Raw genomic sequence first — 20,633 nt, 5'->3', positions numbered from 1 at the left:
TTTGGCTAGTTGCTGGTCTGCTGGCCAGATTCCTGCATCAGCTCAGATGCTGTCAGGGCAGTTCATGGAAGTTCGTGTAGGTTCATGGACTTTTATCTAATGAAAGTTCATGAGAGTTTGCACTTCCAGATGAGGTAGCAGCCAGCTAGCAGTGTTCATGAACTTACCACCTTGTCTACAAAGTTCCCTTTTTCCTATGACACTCATTGATCAGACTAGTTGTCCACAGAGAGGTCTTCTTCACCTGCCTTCATCCTCTGCATGTCCTTCCTGTCTGTGGTGGTCTTGGCTGCTATCTAAACTGGTGCTGACAGCTGGGTCACCGTAATGCATGAGAATGATCAAATGGGTGAGGAAAAGATTTCGGAGGAAGAGAGACCTGCTTGTTTCATTGCAGCTAGGCTGCTTTCCGCTTTCCATTTTCCATAACAACTTCTTTCAAACAAAGCATTTAATTTCCCTGAATTTCAGGCTCATTTGAAGAGCCTCCCATCCCTGCATGATCAAACACAGCTATTTGTTGTCTGTGTAGGAGCTAGGAGAGGGCAGTTCCCTGAAACCATTCTCAGCACAGGTTCTCCTTGGCGGATCTACAGCACTTCTGGGGTTGTTTCATGTAGAACTATTCTTCAAGTCCATGTAGACATTATTTTGTTAGCAGAATAAAGTATTGATGGGTCAAAGTCTAATAAAAGTACTTCCCTATAGCTCCAAAGTACTTTACTGATTTTTACCCAATTATCAGCTGGTATTGCAGTCAAAGCATTTGGCAGTCATTCAGTGATGATGTGATTGGGGCATGCACAGTGCTCCGCTTCCAAAGAGATGAAGCCTCCCTCCCTGCCAAAGTTCAAATATTTTCCCTGGATATCTCTCCTCTGCTGCTGCCCAGTGCCCAGGCAGGCACTGTGGGGAGCACAGTTGGTTCATGAGGGCTGCTCAAGCCTCAGCTATGCGGGCAGCCAGCCAAGATCCATTGTTTCCATCTCCTGTTGTGCAGAGCAGCTGACAAAGTCTTACACTTTGTGGAGCAGCCATCCTGGTTGGTGCATGAAATTAGCAGAGGTAGGCACAGTGACCTTCTTAGGCAGCTGGGATCGTGGCATCTTGCACAGCTGTGCAGCAAAGATGGGCTGTGGGCTGAGGTGGAAGGGCAAAGGAGATGCCCCCCTCAGACCCAGCTTCTGCCCACTCACCATGCCTGTGCTGAGGGCTGGCTGGGGCCAGGGTACTGATGCTGTACAGTGCTGTGCAGACGTCCAGGAGCTGGAGGATCTGCTGAGGGCAGAAATGTAAAGACATTCACAGTTCCATGGCATGAATGCAGAAACATGCATGGAAAGATGGACTACAAGGCATTCACTAGGTGTGGCTGCCTGATGTGTGGCTGGAGAGAAGACTCTCCATGACACCTTGCACTTGCAGGCAGGCAATGGTTGCTGGCAGGCAGAGTTTTCTCTGGGATCACAGAGGCTCCCCTTGCCTGTGTTTCAAGCCCAGCTCAGAGCCCCACCTGTCATTTTTGGTGGTAGGGGTCCCAGAGAGCACACCATCCTGCCACTTAGCAGCCAGGCCTGAACCAGTCCTGCAACTATCCCCACACAAACACACTGCAAACAGGGCTGTAAGTCCACAGCCAAGAGTGCTTGTGGGGAATCACCACTGTTTAGGTGTGCAAAGCCTTCTGAGCTCCATGATTTCTCACAGATTTTATGTGGAGGGCCCTTTCTGTCCTTTTGTGTCAGCACCCCCTGTCTGGCATTTGAACCTGTATAATCTTTAAAGGAATGAAAGGGCATTGTCACTGTTTCTTGCACTCATGCCATGTATTGAGCAATTAGAACAGCAACAAGTTGCAAGGGGAGAAGCAAGCAGATTTCCTACGTGTCCCAGCTGTGGGAAGAACTCAGGGTAGGAAAGAAACTTTGAAGACCCTCCTGGGGCTCTACAGTACAAATACAGACCCATCTCTTGACATTAGCTCAACTCTTGCCCTTTGATTTTCTTCAAAGAGCACAAGCAGACTCTGCTGAGTTCAGGTGAGGGCAATGGAAGGTGTTAAACTGCTGGGCTGGGTCCACCTGGGCACTTCAGGGATTTCTGGTCCCAGCTGGCTTCCCAATTTAAAGGGTCTAGGCTAAGAGCCTAGCAAGAGAGCAGGATGGGTGTTGTGGGGTGGTCCTGGGCTGCATCAGGAGCTATGCTCTTCTGGATGTTTCTTGGTTCCCTGGCTTTGGTTCTGGGGGCTCATGTCAATGGTTTTTTCTGATCCTACCCTGCTGACTTGTGGCCAAAAAAGCTTTCAACTCGCCTTACCACCAGGCTTGGAAGGGAATGCTTCATTTGTGCTGACTACATGGGGTGAGGCAATACCAAGAGGTATTTTTAGCCATATCTTTGCCCAAATGCAGAGGTGCATGGAATGAGAGGAAAGGAACAGGTTTTGATGTGCAGTGCCTGTTGAATTTCACTGAAGTTCTGTGCATCTTGCACAATCTGGGGGCTGTTGATATGACACGGCAATCAAGGACTTGGTGGAGTGCTGTGCCTGGATCTAGATGTCTTGGCTGCTGGATTCTCTCACTGCTGTTCCAGACCCTAATACTGTCTAGGTCCCTGTTTCCTACAGAAAGGTAGGATTGTAGTGGGTCTAATCTGCATGGGGGGGACTCTGAAGCCCCTGCTGCTGTGTCCTCTTTCCCTAGATACTGAAGGGAAGGCACATGTTCTGCAGAATGTCTCTGGCTGTGGGCTCTTGGCATCTGGGACTCCAGATGGCTCCGGGAAAGTATCAGTCTCTCATGCAGGCTGTTATGTCTTTGAGTGGCTGAGCGGCCTTAGGGATTCTGCTGGGACACTAACTACTGCTGCTCTGGCTGTCCTGACTGGTGTGGCTTTCCCCTAAGATCACAATTACCTTATACTGCTTGGGCTTGAAGGAACAGATGGCCAAAATGTTCTTCATGAAGAGACACTGCTCATGTGTCCTGCAGACATTCCTGGTAAGATACAAGCACCTGTCAGAATCTTGTGGTGATGAGTGCCATTCCTTTCTGATGGCTGTTCCTAGTCAGTTTGGGGGCTAGGAAAGGGGACTTACTGCTGTGCAGAAAACTCCATTGAAAAGGATTTGGACATAGGAGCCCCCAACTTGGTGTGGACGTGTGCCTCTCTGCAGGGTCAGCAGGTGCATATGTGCATTGTGTCTCCCAGCCATATTCTGGCTACATGAGCTCCTGCAAGTTCAGGGAATGAACTGGAGACTAGGTGCAAATTTCCTTAACTGGCAAGAGTCAGTCTAGAAGGCTTTATCTTGACAGATCCAATGTAGGTCCAGTTTCCTGTACATGGCCTCGGGGGGAGTCTCTGCTCTTAAGGAAATGCAGGTCCCTCCTGAGCAGGCTTCCATGCCAGATCCAGGCCATGTGTCTGCCCATCATCTGACTCTCACTTCCCTTGATTTGTATGCAGAGTCACCAGGACTCCTTCAGCCGGTGTCCTTCGTGTCTTTGTCCCCCTGCTCTTGTGCTTTATCTGCAAAGACCTGCTGGGTTTTTTTCCAGTCCTGGATGCTCCAAGCAGCGGCATCTGTCTGGCCGTTCCCAGCCAGCACTGGCTGCCGTGTGCTTCCCCTCCCATCAGCCCAGGGAGACTGTGAGGCACAAGGCTGCTGCTCTGACCCCAGAGACAGGGTGAAGCCTTGCTACTTTGGTAACACAGGTAAGCCTGAGCACCCGTTCTCCCTCCCTCCTGAGCTGCTGCAAAACAGGGTTTCTCACTTTGCTGGCAGGGCAAGCCAGCACTTGGTGTGTACCACTCCTGCGGGTGGCTCAGGGCTATGTTTTTGGCTGCCAAGAATATCATGTCCCTGTCAAGTGTCCAGCATTTTCCCCTATATTGCAACACGCCTGGTTTTATGCCCAGCATGGGTGGCGTTGTAGGTGCTGGTTGCACTTGTCTTGCCATACTTAGCACTTGTTCTGTGGGTTAAAGGCAGGAGAGCTTGCAGGACTTGCTGGTCTTGTCTTGGTTGTGATGTTAGAGCATCCTTCCCATCGCTCTCATCTCTGGGCTCCAGACTGACTGACACCTTTTCCTCCAGTGACAGCTCATTGCACACCAGATGGCCAGTTGTCCATTGCTGTTTCTCGGGATGTCATCCTGCCCCCTGTTGTCCTGGACTCAGCGCACCTGGCCAGTGGACACAGTACTGGCTGTGTCCCTGTCCTAACAAACAGCGCCTTTGTCGCCTGCCAGTCTCCGCTCTCTGCCTGTGGCACTGCTGTTCAGATAAGAGCTGCAGCTGCTGCTAGGCTGGAAGAGCAGGAACAGCCTGCCATGGCCTTGGCTGCTCAATGGACATCCTATAGAGTTCCACAGGCCAAATGCTGTTCTCCAGCCTCATACTGATGCAGCCTGACTTTACCACGGTGATGGTGCCTATCTGCCATTCCAGATGACTGCAGACTGGGCCATATTTGAGAATGAGTTGGTGGCAAGCAGGGATGTGAAGACTGGGAGCCTTGGCTCTGTCACTAGGGATAGCACTTTCAGGTATTACGCTGGGGCTGATGTTGCTGGGTGTCCCTGGGTTCAATGTCACTAGAGAAATTCCTGCTTGTCACAACCTCTGAATTCACATGAGGGCGCTGGAGTAGGTTGAAGGCTGGTGTATCTCTAATTAGCGGGAATAAAGCTGGAATTGATCAGTGACAGGAATAAAGCTGGACTTGATCAGTGACAGTCTGCAGATTCTCACATTTAAACACTAAAGAGCATTTCAAGTATTTGTTAAAAGGAAGTGACAGAAGAAAAGGGATATAACCAATTAAAGCAGGTGGTACGTTGCTATATTGGTGAAAGGGGGTATCAGTGTGGTTTTTTTTTATTTGCCTGGTTTGGAACTTTCCTTTCCCACCAGGTTACGTGTCCAATGTACTTATTCCATCAGTGGGAGCTCCATTCCCTTGAGTGTTCAGGTCTTCACGTTGCCACCGCTCCCTGCTGTGTCCCAGCCAGGTCCTCTGTCTTTGGAGCTGCGTGTTGCCTCAGGTAGGAGAGGTTTGCAGGACCTGCTCAAGGCTCTCAGAGCAGGGCTCTGGTCTCTGATGTGTAACAGTGGAGTATTGATGGGTCAACCCAGCACTGCTTCCCTGCCATGGTGGGAACTTACTGATATGGATGGCTAAAGGATGCCTATTCCTGCTTCTTCCTGCTCTTAAATGGCTCTTGGGTTTCTTCTGTCCCAGATGGAAGCTGTACTTCCTACTATACGGACAGTGACTATCCTGTTGTGAAGACTCTCAGAGACCATGTTTATGCAGAGGTCAAGATCCTTCAGGGAACAGACCCAGACCTGATTTTAGTTCTGCACCACTGCTGGGCCACCCCAAGCCCCAACCCCCAGCAACAGCAGCAGTGGCCAATTTTTGGTGGATGGTTAAGTGACTTGTAAGCAACTTTGGGTTGGGGGAATAACTTGCTCTTTTTCACTGCTTACCTTTCCTCCTCAGGTGCCCTTATGCAGGGGACAACTATCAGACACAGCTGATGCCTCCCGGTTTCACCTCAGGACTACTGTTGCCCTCTCATTACCAGTGTTTCACTCTCTACACATTCACCTTTGTGGACTCCAATTCCCATGAGAAACTCTCTGGGCTGGTAAGATCCTATCCTGCCTGCCTTGTTTCATACTGCAGACAGGTAAAATGTGTGAGCAATAAGAACCTTTCATGACTATGGGTCTCTTGGCCTCCTTGGGGGAGTGGGGCAAAGACTGGGAAAATCCCCTGCTGAACCAGAAGAGGAGAGCTTGATGCCAACAACCTCGTTCCCTGAAGTGACTGTGGTAGAGGTTAGAGACATCACTTCTGGAGTGTGACAGAAAATGTGACTACTAGAAGGGTAGTAGTGTACATAAGCAAGTGCTAGTTTATCTGGTGAAATAACTTAGGGTGTTTACTCTAGCTATGCTAATCAATATTCTCTAAATTACATTTCTTGGCCAAAAGGACTTGGAAATAAATTTTGAGAGCCTTTTGAAACATGTGGGCTCTGAATCTCATTGAGCTCCTCCAGTTAAATCACATGAAATTCACTCTGCCTTGTACTGTTTGCTCAGTGCTCCTGGGATCGACTAATACCCAAAATTGGTCTCAGCTGTACTTAACAAGGTTCCCAGTGAAGTGGTGCCCGGGCAGCAGTATTGCAGGTGTCGGGGAGAAGTGCTGCAACGCTGGATCGGCCCGAGCTTGAAAGTGTATGGTGTAAAGGTTTCAAAGCCGCCTTGGAGCGGACAGCAGAGGGCTCCAAGGCTACAGGCTGGATGTGAAACAAGCCGAAGAGACCTTCCTGCCCTCCCCCTTAAGGACCGTGATATGGAGCTCTCTCTCCTCTTAGCAGCCGGTGTGGTGCTGTGGCTCTGGATTTGTCCCTAAAACAGTGTTGAAAACAGATGTTCTTGGTGATTGCAGAATGGCACTTGCAGAACGCCAAGACTTTCTCTTCATTCTGCTCTCTCTCAACCCCAAGTGAGTAGGCATGGGACAGGCTAGAACCTGGGAGGCAGCAGAGCTGACTCAAAGAGGCCAAAGGACTATTCCATGCTGCACAATTTTATGCTCAGCAGAGTAAACATTGGGGGATTTCATCTCCCAGCATAGCTGATGCCCCAGCTGCCTGGGCACTGACCTGCCTGTAGGAGCAGGGTAGGTGACTTGCCTTTGCATCACTTGTGCTTTAGGTCTTTTCTTCCCTCTCCTCCTCTCCTTCACTTCTTGAATGGTCTCTGTCTCTCCAGCTACAGGTTTTCTTGCTTTTGCTCTTCCTAGTCTTTTCCTGCCCTGCTGGGGCCGAGTAGGGGGAGTGAGTTAAGCGGCTGCGTGGGTGCTTAGCGGCTGGCTGGGCTCAGTGCAGCACACTAGGATATCACCGGGCCCCGGACAGTGCCTGAGGGATTTCAGGCTGTGTTCCATTTCTCTCTAGGTGTTCCTGCACTGCAGTGCTTCTGTGGGCCACCAGTCTGTAAAGGAGTCCTGCATGGCCACTTGTCCTTCCAGAGTCAGTAAGTGCCCTGGCCTTCTGCTCCCTAGCCAAAGGGGCAGCAAGGGCCTAGTCTCCAAGCTGGGGAGGAGGAGACATGTAGCCTATGGAGTAATTCCCTGAAGGCATGGGCAGCTTGACAAAGCATTTCCTGCTCCTTTCTACTGACTAAGGGCTCTTCGTATGCCCAAAAGACAGAGGTCTTCATGGGCTCTTAGCTGAGCTGTGTGGGCTCACATGGAAACTGTGCCTTCAGAGCTTCCCGTGTGTTGGGAAGCTGACCCGGACAAAGTTTGCTGACCTTCAGGGCCATACTTCTTCTTACCTTCAACCTTCACCTTGCTCTGTAGGGGGTAAAAGGAGTGCTCAGCATCCTTTTCAGGAAGGTACTTCCCATGTCTCCAGCAAAGGCCTGTGATTTTCCTCCAGCATGAGCTAGGTCAAGACACAGCCAAGGATGGCCTTGGTAAGTGTGGCAGCAGGGCAGGGGAAGGGGCCTGGTCTAAGGCTTTTCTGCAGAAAGGCTGAGCCCCTCAGGAATCCCTGTGCCCCACTGGGAGCATTCATTGGGCTGTCTCTCCCCACAGGAGTGGCTGTGCATGCTGCAGTCCCCTGGGCTCTGGGATTTGCTGCTGTGGCAGCTGGGACAGCTCTGTGTGTGGTGCTCGTGGTTTCTGTGCTGTGGCAAAGGAAGGTGTCAGCCATGCGTGAAATCAATGGATTGCAATAAAGTGACTGTCAAACCCGTTTGGTTGGTGGGACCCCTTCCCCTGGAGACCCTAGCTGTAAGACTTTATTTGCAAGGCAAGAACTACCCCGGTGGCTGTGCAAGCTTTCCAAATGCTCTGAATTCATCTCACTCTGGAGTTTCTTTCATGAATACATCAGTCTCAAAGTCAAAGAGGTCAAGGTATTAAAGTCGGCGCTCGGGTATTAAAGTCCGTGCTAAAAATTTTCTGGCGTAGAGTCCCAAGCAGAGGCTGCAGCTGCAGCAGCTCCTCTCTGGTGTAGAGTCCCCGGTTCTGTGCAGGAACAGTGCCAGCAGCAGCAATAGTTGTTCCCTGGCATGGAGTCAAATGTTCGGAGCCGCAGCAACCACAGCCTTTTCTTCTTGTTATTCTTTCTTCCTTCTATCCCTTGCACCCCAATAGAAGGGCATTTTATTCATAAAACATCCAGTCATCTAAAAGCATAATTCTAAAACATTTTTTCTGAACCAAACTAAACTTAATTTTAATATGCAAAATTAGTACAAAAATAGTGTCAGTTCTTACCTAAAAAAAACTATTTATATAATACAGTCTATTTTTGCAAATATACTGTTTTCTTGCTAAAATTTCAGTGTAGAAGTTTATCTAGTTTCTAGAATGGTTCTATTTACAACTATAGTTCTATCTGTTCTAGAGAGCAAGCCAAGTTCTGCTATGTTTTTATTGTGTCAGGAGCTAAGTTACTGAACTTTAAACTAGGCCTTAGGGCCTTTACTTGCTAACGGAGTTTCTTAAGGCACTTCAAATATATTTCTACTTAAATCTATAACGTACGCTTCCACTTACTTAAACCTACAGTTCTATTTCCTATCTATGTGGCTTGATATATATTAATTTCACTAAAGGCTTTAATTCAACCATTGCATTCATTTCTCTCTCTGAGGAACTCAGAGAGGCTTACATTCCAACATCTCCCCCTCTGTTTTGAACCATCTGGATTCCTTTAATAACTTTGTCGATCATTTGTCGGATGCATTGGAGAAAAAAAGGCACCATGATTAGCACCACTATTATGATGACTAAAATGTATAAACCCTTAGAAAGCAAAAGCAGGATTCCCCTCTGTGCCTCATTTTAAGTGCAGCCTTACAGCCAGAAGCTGCCTTATTTGCCAGTGCTGCTGGTGGAGAAGATATGGAGGCTCCAGTGCCCTGATGCCCAGCTTCCCAGGTGTGTGCCTGGGATATTCTGGGACCCAGCCAGTTTGTCTGAGTCAGCTCAAGAGAAATGCCATCGTCTCTTCCGCTTTGCAGGTCCTCCATGTGTTAGCAGGAAGAGAAACTTATCCTGAAAGGAGCACTAACCCTGACATTGGGCAGTCTGCTGTTACTGCATGCAGGGATTTTCCATGGAGAAGCATGAAATGGTGAGTGGGAGTTGGGTCTTTGGATGGGAGTGGCAGGGGGAGGTCAGAAAGCAGGAGAGGTGAGGCACTGGACCACCTATCTATTGGCTGGAAAGCTCCATGGGGGTGTTTAACCCTCCCATTCTCTGTCCCAACCAGAGCAATCAAACTCGCTCCTTCATTAGCTCTGCCCCTCCTTACCATGCAAGAGATGGTTTCAAATACCTGCTTGGATTTTAGCATCTGCCCTCAGCCTTTTTGTCCTGGAGGTATTGTTGGGTCTTAGGGCAGTTGGAGCAAAGAGGAGGTTGGTGCCTGTCCTAGGGTGATATTAGGATGCTTGTATCCTCATTCGTGTGTGCTGTGTATGCTGGATATTATGTTCTGTGCCTTCAAGACTGGCTCTGAAGAGGGAAAGTTTTGTTTTGGCCTCTTATCAGCCATTCCCCCACAGCCAGTGGGACATACAGACAGTACGGTACATAGTGCTGCTTTTGCCCTGCTTTTCGCTCTGCTCTTGCTTCTGCTCCGCTTCTGCTCTTGCTTCTGCTCGCTCTTGGTTTTTGCCTCTTCTCATTAGTTAATTTAGCTAAACAGTCCAAATTCCTTCCTGGACTATTTCTCCTTTCCTGTTTGGATCTACTTGAACCTGCTCCAGACTGGGACCTGGGAAACACCGAGAGAGTTTGCACTCTGTGGCCTGCAGCAGCTGCCCCAGTGCCGGAGGGACTGATAACAGAGCAACCACCCCCAAGAAAGACTTTCTGAATTTGTCATCTTTTTCAGAGCAGTGAAAGAGTGTTTTCATCCAGTATTGTTCATTTTGTGTGCTGGGGAGTGCTGTGCCTGTTAAATAAACAGGTTCTTTCCACTTCTCTCCGAGGAATTCTTTCCAAACTGGTTGGGGGGGGGGGGGGGGGGGGGGCGTGTGGGTTTGCTTTCTGGAGCGGTCCCCCTTTTGGGGATTCTCTCCCAAATCTGCCCTAAACCAGGACAGTGCCCTAGAACATGAAGCGGACCTCTGCAAGGTCATTCTCGTGGGCAGGTGTCAAGAGGATGCTGTCATTGTTGCAAATGACACAGCATTATTGCATCCAGCTTAGGATATGTTGAATACTATCCCAAATAATATTATCCCCTCTGTGGTTGGTTATCCCCTGAGCATGTCCTGTGTTCTGGAGCTCTTTAGTAGAAGACATTTTCTCACTGCCCTGTGCTTCTCATGCAGTTGTTTGGGAATTGTTGAAAGATGTTGTCACGGTTTTGTTCATTGCCTCAGATGAATCAGCATGCCAGTGGGCAGGAAGGACTTGGATATGAATCATGCCCAGGAGAATATGATCTGTAGTAGAATATTTTAATGAAAACCTTCTGGCCTCATACTGAAAGAAGGGCACCAAATTGTAGCTGAGGGAGGAAATAAGAGACGCTACCCTTTTCCTGAATGAATTCATTTTAATAAAGAGCATCTCAATCCCTGCAGTGATACTGATGGTGGAAAAGAGGTGCCAGAGAGTTGGTTGCAGTCTCCAATGCTCAGGTAAGTGATCTCCTTGCAACAGGCTGCAAAAAGCATGAATGCATTTGTTTCTTTAGGCAGACAGGCTGCAGGACACCCTTCCCCTCCTGCACCGTGAGCCTTCTTGACCGGTGGTGTGCTGTGACTGCTCTGGAGCTCCTTGCAGGCAGCAGCAGTGAGCGCAGTGGGTGACAAAGGCAGGATCCTTGCCCAGGAGGGACAGCCCTTCCCACAGGGTGCTGGCCACAGGCTCTGCAGACCTACTCTGCAGTGCAGCAGCTGATGTGGGCACCGCCCCAACCCAAATGGAATAACAGCTCAAATTGTCATAAACAGATTTTTGTTTATTGGATTGTGAATGTACACACATGCAGCACTATCCAGCTGCAAAGCCAGGTCTTGGTGGGACACGTGCTGTGGGAGCAGCCACGGGAGCTGTGTTGGTGAGAAATCCAACAGTGGCTGTTTGATGTAGCCACTGCACTCAGTGATCCTGGGACCGAGGATCCGTGCAAGAGGCTGCAATGTCCTCCAGGACCTCCTGCGGTGTGGTGGAGTTCTGGGAGGCTTCAGAGGTCTCTGCTTTGTGCCTGTGTTTGGACTGTCTTCCTGATGGCCTGGGAAAGGTGGGCCACTGCTCCTGCTGTTGATTTTAGTAAAGAAGCTGTGAAGGACTGGCCAATTTCGGGCCACTGGAGAGTGGTTCTGTGCTTTCAGCGGGGGACAGCACAGAGCTGGTAGGCAGGAGGTAAATTGGTTGTCCCACTCAGAGTTGGGGTTATGTTGAGCTCCTGGGGCTTGACAACAGACTTCAAAGTAAAATTCTGCAAGATGGTGGCTATGAGTAAGAATATCTCCATTCGTGCCAGGCCCTCTCCTGGGCATATTCGTTTTCCTGAAAGTGAAAGCAGCAAATAGAACTCAGTGGGTGTTTCTGAGTAGACCAGAGCTTGTGCTAAGCAGCTGTGTTGCACAGCTTTCTTTACTACACACAGCCATAGCAGGGAGACAACTGACAAAGTGACGAAGGACATTTTCAAGAGAAGAGTTCCTTGGCAAAAGACCCTTGACACTTTGGATGGGTGTGTGAAGGAAGAACAGGAACAAACAGATGAAGATTTAACTGTGGAGGGAACATCACAGCAGTCAAGATGAGAGAGGTCAGGGTGACATAAAGCACAGGTGAGAAAGTGGAAGGTTGGGCCTATGATAGGTGAATGGTTGAATGTATCATGTAGCCTAAGAGGTACTTAAAAAGTGCTGGGGAAAATGTGGAGCTATCACAAAAAGATTTCTTCAGGATGACTTGGGTGGTTGTGTAGGAAGATGACAGGTATTTTAGTGCCAGTGGAGCCCATTCATGTCATTAAAATGACAATCCCTGTCAGGAGATTTGAGAAGCTGTCAGGCCTAAAGACGATGGCAGATGCCACTGGAGAGGGGAGGAGTTATCCAGAGAGCAGTGAATCCCAAGAAAACACCAGTGGGACTGTGCTGGGAAGAGGCAGTTGAGTGTTGCAGGGAAAGGCAGGGTGATCAGCAGAGGAGGAGGCTGACAGGGAGAGGAAAAGGGCAAACCTGTGCTTTACCTGCTGAGAAGGGCATGAAGAATTCGCTCTTCCTAAAGCTGCCACTCTTGTTCAAGAAATGTTCAGGATTGAACTCCTGAGGGTTTGGAAACTCTTTACTGTCGTGGAGGATAGAAGTGAGGACAGGGAAAATCGTGGTGCCCTGTAGTAACGCAAGAAGAGCAGAACATGACAGGCAAATAAGGTCACTCAGTCTGGCTGCCTGGCAAGTTGAGACTGTACTTCCCTGTGTAATCCTACCAGTGCCGTTGGTTTGGGAAGAATTTGGTTTCCCTTTGGGGACTCTTCTTTAGAGGAGGCAGTTTAGGGAGATCCTACTGAATGTCACAGTGGTTGTTGGCTGCTCTGCCTGAATTCTCCCTGTTGTCTCCAGAGCATTCATTCTGACCTTGCTCTGGTCAGCAGGGGACACCCCACCTAATTCTTCTCTTTCTTGGTGTTTCACAGTAATGACCTTGTACATGCTCCATGTCCCTTCTTTACTGCGAGTCCAGAATGTCACAAGTACATGAGGATGTGGAAAAGAAGTTCCTGTGGAATTCCCCTATCCTCACAAATTTCTCCTGCCACAACCCTCTACCTTCCCACTTCCTGGCCAGCCATTAACAGGGGCTGGAGTGTTCAGCAGCGATGACACAAGAGTTCTCTGTTGGTGGCTGAGCAGTTCTCTGGGTCCTGCCTTATGATTTTACACAGAGAGCTGGAAATCACACCACCAGCAGCCCATGCACTGCTCTTCATTTCCCAGCTGCCCACAGTCAGCCCGAAGAGCAACAAGCACTGCTGCAGCAGGCCAGGCCATGGGCTGCTCTCACCCATCAGCCTGCCTCTGGCAGTGGCCAGCAGAGACTGCCTCAGGACATGTGCTAGAACAGAGCCAAGAGGTTTGGCTTTTTCCATTCAAGGCAAACATTGCCTACAGCATTTTGTGGCTCAGGGTCTTTCTGTGCTCAATAGCCAGCCACTGACTTTGCTCCCAAGCATGTGCACAGGCTATCCTGCAGGGTGGTGAGCTGCTCCTCAACTTTGCTGCCTTTTGTGTGCAGAATCACAGCTCTGGGTGTTGGTGAACCCACTGTGCTTCTGCAAATGTTAAAGCTGCAGAGCAAGGGAACAAAAGTGTTGGTCAGAGCTACAGTTTTAGTCTTGGCCCATGGAGCATCAAGAAGGGCGTGCAAGTCAGCTACAGCTGCCTGAGGATAAAACCCTCACAAAGGACTGCGTGAAAACAAAATCAAGCCACAACATTAATTTGTGGCTTGTAACTGACAGGCTGAGAACTGCTGAACTTGAGGGAGCTCACCTTAGGAATGACGTAGTCTCTGAAGCTGGTGTCTTTGGTCACAATGCGAGGGACACCCAAGGGGACAAGAGAGATGAAGCGCTGGATTTCATGGACCACGGCATCTGTGTAGGGCATCCGGGTCCGGTCAGCCACACAGGGTTTTCTTGATCGTCCTACTACCTGGTCAATCTCTTCTTGAATTTTCTCTGTCATGAGAGGCACACACCATCAAATGGGTAAATAAAACCAAACCCATCTAAATAGGTTGCCCTAAGCTATTAACAAATCACAGATGGCAGGAGCATTAAGTTGGTTTTGATGGTGACTGGAGCACAGCTCCACTGCTGCCCATGCAAAGAAAGTTCTCCTATTGATTTGGCTAAATAAAGATGTGGACACAGTCAAGTCTCAGAGAAAGAGAGAGAGAGAGAGATGAGGGGAAAATCAGGGAGGAGGATGTGGTGTCAGTCATGTGCCCAGCCCAGGGGAACAGCTAGAGAAGAAGAGGTCACAAACAGGTACCTTGTATCTTTGGATACTTGAGGAGAAGCAGAAGCCCATATCGTATAGTGGTGCTTGTTGTCTCAGTTCCAGCAACGAACAAGTCGAAAACGCATGTTATCAGGTTCTTCATGTGGAAACTGGAATTGGGACGATCTTTCTCCTAAGGAAAAGGCTTTGTTTTTCCCTCTGGCTGAGCTGAGGGAAAAACAAAGCCCTTTCACATGTCATCCCAGACCTTCCTTTTCTCCTAGGGCTGTGGCATTTCTCTGCTGTGGTGCAGCTGCCATCTGGGGCATTGCAACGCAGCCTTGAGCAGTAAACTCAATACCAACTTCCTTTTAAGCTGTGCACTGAATGGCACTCTACTGCTTGTTTGCTGTGTCTAATGCTTCCCAGTGAAAAAACTGCAAGACCAGACTGACAAGTCCCTGTGTTCTGGTGAAAGCAGAGGAAGCTTTCCCTCTCCAAGCATCTGCATGTAGTGGTGGCTGGTACAGAGCATGCAGACCCAGAGCTATAAGCTCTAACACAGGAAATATCTGGGGTATTATTGTTTTTTTCCCATTGCACAGCTGACTGGGAAGGGGTCATCCCCATGTCTGTGTTACTTATGAGAGGCAAGGATTCCGCAGAGGTGTGTTTGGGGACACGCTGGGGCCGTCTGTCTCCTTACCTCCTGCATTTTGCTGAGGAAACAGTCAATGAAATCCTGAGGGGAGCTGGGATCTAGGGAGGCTTGGTGCAACTTCACCTCTTCTGCTGCAAAGGCTTTTAGAGCATCAAATTCTGCAAATATATTGTTGTGTGGGCCAGGCAGGTAATCCATGATATTTGAGAACATCTGGTAGAGCTGGAAGGAAAGAAACAGGAAGGTCCCTAGTATGACATTTGCCCCATCCTTTGGTATTAACCAAAAGCCCAGGAAAGCCACAACCCTGTCAACTGAGGCAAGCAGAAGGACTATGGGGCTGAGCAGTCTGGCAAGACTTGCTTAGTAGTAGTAGTAACCTTAGAAGTGGAGAAATAAGGTGTCCAGGGCTATTAGGAACTATTGCACTTAGCTGGCAAAGCCAATTCCAGCTTTTGTGAGGGAGTTTCTTGCTCTTGAATTAAATGCCTTCAGTGCAGCAGAGCATTGATAGGGTCCTACTTAGAAGACTGAAATGGAACTTCATTGGCAAGTTCCATTCTCCTGCTCCCCTGGGAGAATGTTGCCACTGTGAAATGCCTGCTGAATGTACCTGTCCCCAGACGGAATTCATCTTCTGAAAGATGTTGTTTATGTTGTTCATCAGAGCCAGGAACTTCTTGTCTTTATAATCATATCGTTTCCCAAAGACTATGGAGCATATGACATTGGAGACAGAACAGCTCAGCATGAAGGTTGGGTCAAAAGCTGTTCCTGTGATTTTAGAAAAGTTAAGATCATTTTAAAAATCCCATGAAATATTGTATGTCTACTTATGGCTGCTGTGGGTAATCTGAACTCTGGTTGTTAGTGGAAATATCAGACCAGTCTCTGAGGGACACAAAAAGGTCCTCCAAACAGAACAGGACATGATCACAAAATTATTATGGCTTCATAATGAGGGGTAGCTGTTGCATGGACCAAAACCACAGGGCCTTCATTCTTTACTAAAGAAGTGAGCTCCCTTAATAGAGCCTATATTTTTCAAACATAAAATATATTTAAAATGGACTGTACCCTTTGTTTTGTTGATCTCTTCCAGCAAGTAGTCAGATTCCTCCTGTATCCTCTCTTCAATGCTCCTCTTCCCCATTCCAAAGTTCCGCAGAGTGGCGAGAGAAAACCGCCGGACTTGTAACCATGGCTCGTTGTTGCTAAAAATAATCCCTACAGAGGAAGAAGGAAGAGGAAAGACCTGTCTTGGGCATGCTGGTGTGAGATGAACAGTGGCTCACGGTGACTGTGAATCCTGTCCCTGGAGAGCACTGACATGGCAGTGTCACAGCGTACTGTGGTTTGGAGGTTCTATAGTCCAACTGTCTGCTTTTGGCCCACTCCACTACATGCCCGACATCCTTGTGAATAATTCATCACTCACCCATACACAATTTCCCTTGCTGCAGCTGCTGGCTGCTGCCCCTTGCCATTTCTCTGTGCATCTTTGAGAGCAGTCTGGCTCCCTTCTCTGCCACCTCCCACCCTTTGAGTGGCTGTAGCCTTCTCTGGCTTCTCCCCTCCAGGTGGGTTGTACCCACTCCAGCTCTAATCTGCTGAACACATCCTCAGCCCTTCCCTTCTCCTTCAGAAGGAGCTCAGTCAGCAAACATACCTAATCCCTTGTTAGCCCTGTCTCCAATTGGCATGTGTCCTCTAGCAGCAAACTCGTCCGCACGATCGATCAAGGCTTCTTTCACCACATCATATCCGTACAGCACCACCACTGGGTCAGAGCCCAGGTGCACTGTGAACACGGGTCCATACTCTTCACTGAGCTGTAAAAATGCAAGAGAGAACATGGCCATGGAGCAAATAGTGAGGAAGAGTGGGAAAGTCTCCTTGCTGCTGGCTCCCACAGCAGGCAGTTAGCCTCACACTTTGGTAGCATCAAGATTTGGTTCTCTCATGATAAATGTGGCTGTGGAGATGGGTCCCACTTATCAGGCCCTGAACAACACGGCAACAGCAATGAGGGGAAGCAGCTGCAATCCTCATGACTTTTCTGCTGCTCTGGAATTGCAAGCCATAGCCACAGGTTGACAGGTCCCACACATTTCTCTCCCACAGCAGAAAGAGAGAAGAAGTGGCCTTACCTTCTGGAGGGTTTTGGCCAAGTTACTTGGTTTCACCTGGAGCAGATTACCTAGAATGGGAAGGGGAGCTGGTCCTGGAGGCATCTTCCCCTTCCCAGACCTTCCTTTCCATGCTGCAAAAGAGAGCAGGCAAGCAATGCAAACCAGGAGGACAATAGTGACCCCTCCCAGGAGCTCCATTTTCATCTGTGGCTCAGGAGGGAGTGATTCTGGCTGTCAGAATCTGAGTTTATATACCAAATGTCAGTGTTAGCTCAAGAGCAGGTTTTGGGTCACATGGCTGAGTCAGTCATCTTACTAGTCAATCATTTGTTAGATTGCCCTGTGTTATCAAACTAAGATTTTATTGGTATTAATTATTCATTGAAGACACACCTTATCGCAAACAACTGCAGATGCCAACAGAGATTAGGAAATCTGTAATGTGCTCCCAAAACTTGTTTTCTTTTATCCAGAGTTAATTGTTTAGGAAGTCATGGTAGCGATACATTCTCCTACTGAGGCACTCACAGATATTCACTGTCACAAGAGCATCTTCCAAGTACTTCAGTGACATTTGGGTTTTCCTGTGGATGCCATGGGACAGGGAGAGAGAAATGGCAAGCGTTCCTCACAGCGGCTTATGAGAAATTTTAGGGAGCTGGAATGATGTGATGACCTGTTGACTATAAACAATTTGCAGATGTTGTTTTCTGCCTTGTTTTTCTGTTCCTCCCAAGGACAGTGTGTGAGAAAGATGTTTCTGTTAGTTAGCCAATAGAATAGAATCTATCTTACCACTCTATAAAAACCGCGTGGTTCTTTTGAATCAAGTCCTTCTCACCTTTGCTACGATCCTGCCTCTCGTCTATTCCTGCCCCGACCCTGGCGCAAGAGTGACATTTTCTGTTCTACCATATTGATTGTGCAAGCCCTCAGTAGTGTGAGCCATCCTTCATTGTTCCTGAAATCTTTCTGAGGTTATGAGTAAAGCTCACACTGCATGTGATTTACCAAAGGATATGCAACGGTGTTTTCCTCAGTAATTGCAGAGCAATATCCCCAGTCTCTCACCCTAGGGGTGTCTGGCCACACAAGAAGGGAAAGTATAAAATATCAATCTAGCAAGGCTAGAAAGGTCTCCAGACATGACAATAGACATTACTGAGTGAGATAAAATGAAGATGTAAGAAAAGGGGACAAGACATTGAGTCTCTGTCCTCTTCAAGGACTCCTAGAGAAGAAAAAGAGAAAATCTCAGAGAGGAGAGAAACCCAGAACTTGAGAGAGTCTCTGGGAAATGGCTTGCCAAGCTGGGACAGAGATGCATTTGTCCGAGGCTGGGTACTGGCCATTGCAACCTGGCAACTTGTCCATGCACATACCAAAGTAGCTTATCCAACCTACTGCTGGAAGCTGGCATGCACAGGTTCTTGTTTTGTTGATGTCTGACTCCACTATGAGGAGCTAGTGCCCTGGAAGTTCCCTAGGTGCTCTGGGAGACAGCAGAGCAGGTCTGGTGTGTTGCAAGGGCTTGCAAAAGAGCTGGAGGCTTCCTGCCCAAGATTGCACAGGGCCTGCGTACCAGCAGGGTCCCAGGAGCAGTGGCAAGGGCTGGTAGAAACCACTCTCAGGGCCGTGCTCAGCTTGTTCAGTCTGGACTTAACCCTCTCTCTCTCCTGAACTGTGACACATTCGCAGATCAGAAGGTGTTGCAGGGGGATAGGGGATGTGGCGCTTGGTGGGAATTAGCAAGAGGCCTGCATTAACTGAGTGCTTTGTTAGGGTATGCTGTGTTTGCTGCACAGCAACGTGTTAAGGTGAGTTTCCCTTCCACTCACAGGAGCTCGTGAAGATCTCCATCCCTTGCAAACGTTTTTGTGCCTTCCCTACAGAAGGGAGTTATAAGTCATCCTGGTTCTCTTGGGTAGGTGCAATAATTTTCTAGTTGTCCATTTAAAATCTTATTTTACTTCTTAGAGAGCCATACTCAATACTTTGGTGGAAAAACCTAATTGCCAACAAGTTTTGGCTAGTTGCTGGTCTGCTGGCCAGATTCCTGCATCAGCTCAGATGCTGTCAGGGCAGTTCATGGAAGTTCGTGTAAGTTCATGGACTTTTATCTAATGAAAGTTCATGAGAGTTTGCACTTCCAGATGAGGTAGCGGCCAGCTAGCAGCGTTCATGAACTTACCACCTTGTCTACAAAGTTCCCTTTTTCCTATGACACTCATTGATCAGACTAGTGGTCCACAGAGAGGTCTTCTTCACCTGCCTTCATCCTCTGCATGTCCTTCCTGTCTGTGGTGGTCTTGGCTGCTATCTAAACTGGTGCTGACAGCTGGGTCACCGTAATGCATGAGAATGATCAAATGGGTGAGGAAAAGATTTCGGAGGAAGAGAGACCTGCTTGTTTCATTGCAGCTAGGCTGCTTTCCGCTTTCCATTTTCCATAACAACTTCTTTCAAACAAAGCATTTAATTTCCCTGAATTTCAGGCTCATTTGAAGAGCCTCCCATCCCTACATGATCAAACACAGCTATTTGTTGTCTTTGTAGGAGCTAGGAGAGGGCAGTTCCCTGAAACCGTTCTCAGCACAGGTTCTCCTTGGCGGATCTACAGCACTTCTGGGGTTGTTTCATGTAGAACTATTCTTCAAGTCCATGTAGACATTATTTTGTTAGCAGAATAAAGTATTGATGGGTCAAAGTCTAATAAAAGTACTTCCCTATAGCTCCAAAGTACTTTACTGATTTTTACCCAATTATCAGCTGGTATTGCAGTCAAAGCATTTGGCAGTCATTCAGTGATGATGCGACTGGGGCATGCACAGTGCTCCGCTTCCAAAGAGATGAAGCCTCCCTCCCTGCCAAAGTTCAAATATTTTCCCTGGATATCTCTCCTCTGCTGCTGCCCAGTGCCCAGGCAGGCACTGTGGGGAGCACAGTTGGTTCATGAGGGCTGCTCAAGCCTCAGCTATGCGGGCAGCCAGCCAAGATCCATTGTTTCCATCTCCTGTTGTGCAGAGCAGCTGACAAAGTCTTACACTTTGTGGAGCAGCCATCCTGGTTGGTGCATGAAATTAGCAGAGGTAGGCACAGTGACCTTCTTAGGCAGCTGGGATCGTGGCATCTTGCACAGCTGTGCAGCAAAGATGGGCTGTGGGCTGAGGTGGAAGGGCAAAGGAGAGGCCCCCCTCAGACCCAGCTTCTGCCCACTCACCATGCCTGTGCTGAGGGCTGGCTGGGGCCAGGGTACTGATGCTGTACAGTGCTGTGCAGACGTCCAGGAGCTGGAGGATCTGCTGAGGGCAGAAATGTAAAGACATTCACAGTTTCATGGCATGATTGCAGAAACATGCATGGAAAGATGGACTACAAGGCATTCACTAGGTGTGGCTGCCTGATGTGTGGCTGGAGAGAAGACTCTCCATGACACCTTGCACTTGCAGGCAGGCAATGGTTGCTGGCAGGCAGAGTTTTCTCTGGGATCACAGAGGCTCCCCTTGCCTGTGTTTCAAGCCCAGCTCAGAGCCCCACCTGTCATTTTTGGTGGTAGGGGTCCCAGAGAGCACACCATCCTGCCACTTAGCAGCCAGGCCTGAACCAGTCCTGCAACTATCCCCACACAAACACACTGCAAACAGGGCTGTAAGTCCACAGCCAAGAGTGCTTGTGGGGAATCACCACTGTTTAGGTGTGCAAAGCCTTCTGAACTCCATGATTTCTCACAGATTTTATGTGGAGGGCCCTTTCTGTCCTTTTGTGTCAGCACCCCCTGTCTGGCATTTGAACCTGTATAATCTTTAAAGGAATGAAAGGG

General features: G+C 48.7%; 2 protein-coding genes across 2 annotated transcripts; one reads left to right on the top strand and one right to left on the bottom strand.

The window, feature by feature from the left end:
- Positions 1-327: 327 nt before the first annotated feature.
- On the top strand, positions 328-7,562 carry LOC132329611 (zona pellucida sperm-binding protein 4-like). The gene is given in 11 exon segments (XM_059850807.1): positions 328-349; positions 2,706-2,834; positions 2,907-3,002; positions 3,564-3,643; positions 3,645-3,720; positions 4,103-4,282; positions 4,449-4,554; positions 4,922-5,052; positions 5,250-5,439; positions 5,514-5,661; positions 6,985-7,562. Coding segments are annotated over 11 exon segments (1,338 nt in total). The 3' UTR covers positions 7,165-7,562.
- A 3,436-nt stretch (positions 7,563-10,998) lies between these two features.
- LOC132329863 (cytochrome P450 2C8-like) lies at positions 10,999-17,040 on the bottom strand. Its single transcript, XM_059851440.1, has 9 exons — positions 16,832-17,040; positions 16,351-16,513; positions 15,759-15,908; positions 15,295-15,455; positions 14,727-14,903; positions 14,072-14,213; positions 13,568-13,755; positions 12,265-12,406; positions 10,999-11,570 (listed from the first exon to the last, which is right to left on the bottom strand). Exons 1-9 carry the CDS (start codon positions 17,015-17,017, stop codon positions 11,389-11,391), a joined length of 1,491 nt encoding a protein of 496 aa, XP_059707423.1. The 5' UTR covers positions 17,018-17,040; the 3' UTR covers positions 10,999-11,388.
- Between the last annotated feature and the right edge of the window lie 3,593 nt (positions 17,041-20,633).

The sequence above is a fragment of the Haemorhous mexicanus genome, chromosome 7 (assembly GCF_027477595.1).
Source record: "Haemorhous mexicanus isolate bHaeMex1 chromosome 7, bHaeMex1.pri, whole genome shotgun sequence".
In the NCBI taxonomy this organism is placed as follows: Eukaryota; Metazoa; Chordata; class Aves; order Passeriformes; family Fringillidae; genus Haemorhous; species Haemorhous mexicanus.
This window is presented reverse-complemented; position numbering and strand designations above follow the sequence as displayed.